The sequence below is a fragment of the Hipposideros armiger genome, unplaced genomic scaffold, assembly GCF_001890085.2.
Source record: "Hipposideros armiger isolate ML-2016 unplaced genomic scaffold, ASM189008v1 scaffold_135, whole genome shotgun sequence".
Lineage (NCBI taxonomy): Eukaryota > Metazoa > Chordata > Mammalia > Chiroptera > Hipposideridae > Hipposideros > Hipposideros armiger.
This window is the reverse complement of record NW_017731485.1, coordinates 2,758,674-2,767,560: the sequence shown is the minus strand read 5'-3', so window position 1 is coordinate 2,767,560 and position 8,887 is coordinate 2,758,674. Positions and strand designations below refer to the sequence as shown.

Below are 8,887 nucleotides of genomic sequence, written 5' to 3'. Positions count from 1 at the left end.
GTACAAAATTACTGACATAATCAGACTGCCAGGGAGGTTAATCCACTGCTGCTAACCCTAGCTGTGGTTAGAATTACCCGAGGAACTTCTAAACTGTGACCTGTCCCGTCCCCAACCTCCAACCAACAGAGGCAGAACCTCTGGGGAGATGCAGCCCAGGCATCTTAGTTTTCAAAGCTCCAGGGGGACTCTAATAGGTAACCAGAGTTGCAAGCCAGTGGTTTAATCCACTGGGGCTCCTGCTCCACGATCGTTTTACACCTAAAAAAAGGCACAAGTCTAGAGAATCTCTAAGGAAGAACAGCCTAAGAGAAACAAACGATTGCCAGTATTTCTACAGCCCTGTAGTTTACAAAGCACTGTCATAAAAATTACCAAACCCTGGCAACCTCTGACAAAGGTGGTATCATCCCAACTGAGAGATGAGGGAACTGAGGCCTGGAAAGTAAAGTGACTTTGTCCCAGGTCATAGAGCTTGAAAGGGGCAGAGCCAGCCAATGCTGAGGGGTTTTCCCTGTCACCACGTTACTGTCCCATGGTGCCTCCCTGGCTCCCGGGCACAGCACTAGGCCCAGCAGGCCCTGGGCAGACACGTCTTGAACTGGATGGGAAATTTTCTCCCCCAAAGATGAGAAGCGGGCTGGTGCTGATAAAGCCTTGGGCTGTGGAATCATCCAGAGAGCTTCGGATCCCCACTCCTTGGTGTGACTGAGGGCAGCTTAGTAAATACCTGATTCCTTATTTATATGGTCGTTTAATGCAGAATCTACCTCAGGGTTTGTCGGGAGGGTGACATGAGATGGTGATCTAAACGTTAATGATGGTTAACACCACCCATGCCCATGAGAGAAGAGGTTCGTCCAAAGAGAGCCCAAGCCTGGAGTGGCACTGTGCCTGAGTTCGCATCCCCCTTGCTTGATGTGGGGATGGTGGGGGGGGGGGGTAACTGGCCAAGGAACTCAATCTCACTGAGCCCCAGTCTCCTCACCTCTAAAAGGGAGGTGATCACAGTTCCTACCTAGAGGGTCACTGTAAGAATTCAGTGAAGAAATAACACACAACAATGACGGTTATATAAGCGACAGCGGCTGGCTGGCCCCTAGAAAGCTCCCAAACGACATCATCGTCATCATCATGGTTACACGGACACCTAAGGCGTGTGGGGGAGGCATGGGGAGCCACAGTCACCTGGCTGGAGTCTTCCGTCCCTGGCGGCAGCCCCCCTCTCGATGAGGTGGGCGACCTGGAGGAAGGGCCCATGCTGGATGATGATCAGGCCAAGTCCCAGGCTGCCCACAGTGAGCTTGGTCTGTTCAGTTTTGCTCAGATTGTGTACAGATGACTCGTCCTTGAGGCTGCTTTGTCTTTCTAATAAAAGGAAGGAGATCTGTTTTAGTCCTTCACCTGAGCAGCAGCACGACAGCCGTCACTAGAGTTCTAAGCCACACCCCGCGGGCTGTTAACCTCTCTCTTGCTCAGTGCCTTCAGCGGTAAAGCAAGGATAATAAAAATGTCCACCGCAGAGGGCTAGGAGAAGTTAGTTAAAAGGCTTTTGTGCAGTGCTCAGCACAACGTTTGATAGTAGTTATTATTCCCCGTTCACTTAACAGATATTGATTCAGGAAGTGTTTCTTGCCCTCGTGGATCTTCCTGCCCAGTGGAGGAGCTGTCAATCAGGTATGTAAATATATGTCGGATAACAACTGTTAACACATGCTATGAACGAAAAGTACAGAAGGCTCAGGGGGCGACCAGCGGGAGGACTCCGGTGAGAAAGGAGGGGGGGTCAGGCTTCACAGAAGAGGTAAAATTTGAATTGAGGTCGAAAGGGCCAATAGGAAATATCTAGGCAAAGGATGTGGAAGGGAGCAAATTGGACCAAAGATCAGAGACAGGGAAGGACATGGAAGAGCCAACAGGGGGCGGGCAGGAGGCGCACAGAGAGGAGTGAAGGGAGAGCCAGCTGCTTGCTGCCGCAGGGTTGTCTTCCAGGAAAAGCTAGAGGTAGTTTACTCAGGACACGGTAAAATTTGCATAAAAAAGAAAGAAAGACACCTCTGGCTGCTGTGTGGAGGGTGGATGGTGGCGTCCAGGGTGGAAGTGGGAAATGAAAGGGTTACACAGCATCCCCCGAGCTTGTCATGGCAATGACAGTGGAAATGCACAGTACAAAAAGCATTTGCAAGGAGAACTCGGGACAATGGGTAGTGTGGGAGGGGTTGAAATTTGTTTTCTACGGAACTAAACTTCACAAGGAAAGTTTCAAAGACTGAGGAGTGATTGAAAACAAGTTGTTTTCCCCAAGAGGAAGCTGGGGAGACTCAATTTCAGTTCACAGGAAGCTCCTGGGGAGATGTGTGTTCTGCACACTTCCAGCATTTCACACACACACACACACACACACACACACACACACACACACACACACACACACACACACACACACTTTTCCTTAAGGACAAGTGACAAACCGCTAGTTGCCAAGCCTTTGCCAAATCCATGTGACTGGTGTTTGGGGAGGTCCAGGAGACCCCCGTACTACTGAGGAAGGAGCCACCCCTGCTCCCCCACCCCAGCTGTGGGGAGCTGGCGGGGTTCACGGCCCTTCCCACCAAGCAAGCGTCCCAACCTCAGCTTCCTAAGCCACAGAGGCTCTCTGTCTGCAAAAGTGATCTCGTGTCAAGTAGGAACCGTCTTCAGAGACTTTTCAAGATTATAGGAGTGACTTAGAGCAGGTCGTCCCCTCCTTGAGCAGCTGGTTTCTGAGCCTACAGGGAAGTGGCCTCTTAGGCACAGGCGTGACTTCCAACCTCAGCTTGCAAATTAAATGTGCTTATGATATAACCAACAACGTCTCAAAAGACAGCAGGGCTAAGTGAAAGAAGCCAAACCCAAAGGACTCCACACACTATGATTCTATTTGTGTGACGCTCTCCACCGAAAGGGCAAAACTGTAGCCAGCAGATCAGGACGCTGGGAGACGGGGTCCGCAGCCATGGGGGCAGCGCAAGGTAATTGGGGGGACAGGGAGCGCTGTTCCACATCTTGATGCGGAGGTGGTTAAACCTGGGGGTACGTTTGCCAGAACGCTGTACACGGACAAGGGGGGTTGTCACTGTGTGTAAAATATAGTTGGGTAAACATGTTGGCGAGAGGCCAACAGGGCGACCGTTCCCATTTTACAGAGGAGCGAAACCGAGGCAGGCTTGTTCCCAGTTACCTTTTCTGCTTTCGTGGAAGAGCTTCTCCATGGCCCCGGGCGGGCAGGCCGCTCAGGACGGCCTCCCGGAGCCGAGGCCCAAGCTGGAGTCGGTCCACCTCCCAACCGTCTGGAAGCCTCCAGGAGCCCGCGAGGTGCCGGCGTTACCGCGCGGGCCGTGGGCGGTGGGACGCCTCGGGCCCCGCCCCTCGGGTTGCCCTCCAGGGCGGCCCCTGGAAGATGGAGTGGGGAAAGTTGGGTGGAGAAAAGCAAAACTGAGGGGACCAGCACAGCGCCTGCCTATCAGTGGGTTCGCCTCCGTTCTTGGGAAACTGCCGAAATGGGGAGAGTGCAGGAGGCACAGAGGAGGCTCTCCAAGAAGTGAAGGGGTTCACAGGACCCCTTCATAGCCCAGCACAGGCTCCCCTGCTGCCTCCCAATAATGGTATTTTAAATAGTGTTAGGGCAGCAGTTCCAGCTGCCCGAAACTGCACTTTTTTTCATGGATGTTTTGAATGAGAAAAGGCCAAGGGCCATCTTAAAAAAAAAAAGTGAGTCACCATAGGGAGAGGAATTCATTCTTCCTTCTTTTTTCTAAAGTAACCCTTCCAGCCCCCACACATTCACTCATTTAACGAATATTTCCTGGAAGCCTGCTCTACAGTTTGTTTGATGTTGGGGACACAACGGGAGACTAGACCAACAAGGTCAATGGAACTGACATTCAAAAATCAGAGGCAGTGGACAATTGTAGGAAAATATCAGTTATCAAAAATAAATTCTGGAAGAAGTGGAAACAACGGCATTGAGGTAGGGCCTGCTGTCATCCCCACTCTGATGAGACCCAGGCTGGCGCCTTGTGTTCGGAGGCGTCGGGCACTGCACAGGTGTCCCTGTCCACCTGGACAGGTGTCAGCTCCTCGGGGGTTTCTGTGGCTCCACCCAGACAATGGCTGACTGCGTGTTGGATAAACCCGGAGCTGCGGAGGCTGATACAAAGGGAAAGGGACAGAGCCCTCCTGCTCCCCGCTCCTCTCCACCTCAAGGAGGTGGCTTCTTGTGATGGATGACCTGTTCTCGCCTCCAAGCCATCTGGCGAAGCATCTGTCCATGTACCGAATTCATTCTATCCTAAAATGCAGCCTTTCCCTCCATTTTCCTATCAGTAGGGAAATGGTGAGAGGTCTCAGGGATGAGACATGGCAGCCTTCAAGGTTCTGTGAGGGGAGCATGTCAGTGCCTGGCACGGGGCCTCCACCTGCCCTCCCTCCATTCCAGGCTGAAAACTCTCCTTAGAGCGACGCCAATTCCACCGATTGGTGGAAGTGCAGGATACAAACTCATGGGGTGGTTCTGTACTGCCCAGTCCCCTTCAGGGCTAAAGGACGTATTCCCTCGCTACTGGGAAGGTGTAGGAAGGTGGACAGATCTCAGCTGCCAGCCCTCTCAAGGAATCGTCCTTGACTGGAGAGTCACCTTACCCAAGGTCACGCCCCATTCCTGGTGTAGCTAGCAGCCAGTGACTGGTCCATGCAGAGGGGGACACAAAGGCTCGGCCCCTCCATCCCAGCTCCTAACAACTGTGAACAGCCTTCCAGCTTCAAAGGCTCCTCCTGTGACAGTACCAGCAGCCACACTGCTCCCTCTGCCGGTCCTGCCTGTTTCCCTACCCCCACTGGAGTCCATCCTGAGGGCATTCCCGAAGAAACTTCCTGCACATTGACCGATCATCTCTCGTCCCCAGGGTTGGCTTTAGTGGAACCCAATCTGTGAGACCCAGCAAGATTTGAGCCCAAGGCACAAGCTGATGACCTCTGGATTTGGCTCTTTGGTCGTATCTAGTCCCAGACACCCTGGGTGCATACATGTGGGGCACCCACCATACTCTTGCCCTGCATGGTCAACTTGACCCCAAGGGAAGCAGTGTGCTCTTTACCCCGTCAGGCCAGAGGCTGCTTGAAGAGAAGAGTGATTGCCCAGTCCCGTCCACAGCGTTCCCAGAGGTCTCATCCTGATTGAGCTCCTGCTGGACCGAGGCCGATCAATCAAGATAAAGCATGCCGTGTTCAAGCCCCTTCGCGGTGCACAGTGGCTATTTACGACTTCAGGCTGCCAGCACAGCTCCCTCCTGGGGGCCTTCTGTGTTCCTCGGGGTCCCCAAGGACTTTCTGCCTTCAGGAGCCTCATGGCTCCTCCTCTCTCGGAATGGAAAAGTCCCAGCTGCTTTTCTTAGGGGTGACTGAGAGGATGGGGAGGTTGTATCGCTGAAGCAGAGTACCTGACTGTTAGGGCAGATGAGGAAGACCCAGGGGGTGACATGACTTTCCCAAGTTCAAGTCAGTAGTAGGGGTTTAGTAGTAGTAGTAGTAGTAGTAGTAGTAGTAGTAGTAGTAGTAGTAGTAGAATATGCTTTTGTATTCTTTTTACTCCATCACACCACCTTTCCCCAACCCCTAGGGTTTGCCTCTGCTAAAATCCACACTGAGATATGAAGGAGGGATCTCATGTGTCCCACGGATCTCAGAGACACTTGAGATTTTGAAACACAAGGTATTGGGAGACGAGAGAGACGTGGGCTAAAAACAGATTAATGGGAACTCTGTAAACAGTATTTGGTCCCTCCCATCCCTCCCACCCCCACTGTCTGTAGTGACGCACAGCCATTAATCTGGTAAAAAATGTTTTAAATGTTTAAACTTCGTACTGGTTGTTTTTGTGCTTTAATCTTACATCCAGAACCTTTTGTGGAGGCGCAGAAGCAGGAGCGTCTGGGAAGTGCTGCATGGGCAGGAGGAGGAATTTCTACTTGTATTTTTTTAAACACAAGAATCAAGTCATCACCATTCTCCTCAGTAGGAGTTAGAATCGGCAAACTGTTCCAAAATTGCACCCTGGGGTTCTCATCACCTGCCCAGTGGTGTCCATCAGTGGACACCATTTGAGAATTCAGAACTGTTTCGTTGGGAGCTTCTTCTATTACTGGACAACAGAAACACCAGACACGAAGCCAAGGATATGGCTCCATCAAACTTCTCCGTGCTTAAAAAAGGAAAACAAAGTGAAGACCTCCTGCAGTAATGTGATAATGCATATCTGAATTCCTGGAATACATAAATCAGCTTATGCCAATTTCTGTGGCACAGGAAAAATAAATAGTATGTTAAAAAAAAATCTTGCCCCTCTCAAGAGACCAGTGTTTGAACAGGACCATGTGGACTAGCAGTCAAACCCGCCCTTACCCAATCTATGTGGTGACACTGCTAACTGCGCATTTCTGCAAGGCTGATGGGTTTGGTGGAATTTGAAACTTGCTGCGTTTTGTGGACATGTAGGCATTCCAAAAATAGAGACAGATGTCACTCTTCTAGGTCTTTCTAGAGATGACCTAGGTGGCATTCAAGGAGAAAACGAGTGTCTTATCTGTTTGCTGCATAGGGAACTATGAGACGAAAGAGCAGGAGCCAAAGTCAGGATGAATGGTGATTTGGTCCATGAGCCATGAAGGAAATCTCCACTAGACAGCAAAACTGTAGCTGGGCTGACCATCTGTATTGCTAACAAATTATGCCAAGATCTTTTTTTTTTTTTTCCTGGTTTATCCATCCAACCTAAGCCTCTCTCCTCAGGCCCCAACTAGTAAAAATTATCCCCAAACATCAGGCCAAGAATTTAGGAGTCATTCCCGAGTCCTCTCTTTCAGCCCCTCCCCCATTATCAGCTAGTCATTCCCTCTGCCTAGGAAACACCCTGGTCCTCCATTTTCCCCCATCTTCATACTCATCCCAGCCAAAGCCATGTTTCCCTCTCTCCTGGGCTACTTTGCCTCTTCCCTGGTATCCTTGCTTTCACTCTTGCCCCTCCCCCCACAATCTACACTGTCTTTACAGATTAAATAAGACCTTCTCACTTACTTGCTGAAAACCCTGCAGTGCCTTCCCGATGCACTTAGAACAAAACCCAACCTGTTATCATGGCTCCCAAAGCCTACATCTGGCCTCTGCCTACCTCCCAGGCTTTCCATCCTCTCTCCAGCCACAGGCCATTCATTCTTTCCTGCCCCCTCCCCAAAGCTCTTGGCACTTGCTTCTTCCTCTGTTTGGGGCAGTCTTGCCCAGATTTTCACAGGCCAGATGTTTTTTTTTTAATGCTATATTGTCTTTAATTGGGGACGGAGACTCTCCCAGTCATGTCACCATAGGTCATTTCACCCGCTGCTCTGTTTGGCTGCCAGTCTCTTGTCTCTTCAGCAATGGCGAGGCGGACACCCTTTCCAGTGGAAGAGAAAAGCAAGGTTTGTTGCCTTTGCCAATAACAAAAATATTGTGTTGCCTTTGCCAATAACAAAAACGCCGGCGAGCCGGGTGGCAAAGCTGTTGCCATTGGCACCTTTCACATGAATCACATCAAAAGAACCAGGGTGTCTCTCTCTGTTGGGTGACCACACCCATTTTTCCCGGGCTGGCCCCTCTGGTCACCATGCACAGGTTACCAGTGTCAAGCTTGATGAAATCAGTAATTTTGCCTGACTCCAAATCAACCTGAATGGCGTCATTCACTTTGATGAGGGGACCAGGGTAACGGATGGTGCGAGCATCATGGGTCACCAGGTGAGGCATTCCTTTTGTGCCCACAAAGATCTTTCTCACTTTGCACAACTTGTCCTTGGCCTCCTCGGGTGTAATACGACGAACAGCAAAGTGACCCTTGGTGTCATAGATCAGACTGAAGTTCTCTCTGTCTTGTCCATGCTGATGACGTCCGTCACACCAGCGGGGGAGGTCACATCAGTTCGGACCTTGCCATCAATCTTCAATAAACCTTCTGTGCTTCATCTCCTGTTAGGAACATACTTCGGTCTGTTCCTTAGGAAGATGATGAGAGGGAGACATTCGCTCAGCTTGTGGGGACCGGTGGCTGGATGAGGAGCACACACACACCGGTCAGTTTATCCAGCATCCAGTGTTTTGGAGCCGCCACACGCTTCAGATGCTTCTTGGGGCCACAAGCCATGGCTGCGCGCGGGCACGGACAGAGTTCGTAGGTCACATCTTCACGATCGCGGTGGTCTCTGTAACCCTCCGTGTCCCCTCCCCGCGCCATCAGGCGGATCCCTATTTAATTCATGATCAACACCTAAAATGACCTTGACTTTAGAAACCAGTTTGAACGTATTTCTGTCTCTTCCCCAGCAAGACGTCAGCTTAGCTTCAAGAGAGCCGGGACCTCGTCTCACATGTCACTCCAGTGCCCCACGCACAGTCGGTGTCCATGGTTATGTCCCTCCTGGGGCCAGTCCCGAGCGAACGGACTCGGGGGGGGGGGGGGACAACGAGAACACAAGGTGACAAGGGCTGTGTGGGCCCCTCCTGCTCGGAGACGCGCGCCCCGCACCCCCAGCCCAATCCAGTCTCCCTTTTGAAAGGCTAAGGACTGAGGCGCGTTTTGTCACCAAACGGTCATGAACGACGCGAACACTATTATTCTTATTATTGGCACGGAAGGCTGGCCTGCCGGAAAAGACCGGGAGCGGGGCCCGGGAGGGTCGGCAGGGTCGGGGCCGCGGGCAGGGCGGCCAGGCGGGCGCAGAGCCGGGAGGACGCAGCGGCGCCGGCGGCGCGGCTTCACTTCCGGGGGCGGGGCGGGCGAGCCGACAACTTCCGGGTCGGGCGGCGGTTCCGGCTGTGCGGG

General features: G+C 51.9%; 1 protein-coding gene and 1 pseudogene across 1 annotated transcript in view; both read right to left on the bottom strand.

Moving 5' to 3' along the window:
• The window catches only part of PDZD9 (PDZ domain containing 9), a 12,109-nt gene extending 6,564 nt beyond the window's left edge, over positions 1-5,545 (bottom strand). The window contains exons 1-3 of the mRNA XM_019649902.1: positions 5,136-5,545; positions 3,221-3,432; positions 1,189-1,368 (exon numbers count right to left, since the gene is read on the bottom strand). Of these exons, the coding sequence (XP_019505447.1) occupies positions 1,189-1,368; positions 3,221-3,251 (211 nt within the window). The 5' untranslated portion in view covers positions 3,252-3,432; positions 5,136-5,545. The remainder of the gene's footprint in view (positions 1-1,188; positions 1,369-3,220; positions 3,433-5,135) is intronic.
• A 304-nt stretch (positions 5,546-5,849) lies between these two features.
• LOC109386580 (40S ribosomal protein S4 pseudogene) lies at positions 5,850-8,786 on the bottom strand (annotated as a pseudogene).
• Between the last annotated feature and the right edge of the window lie 101 nt (positions 8,787-8,887).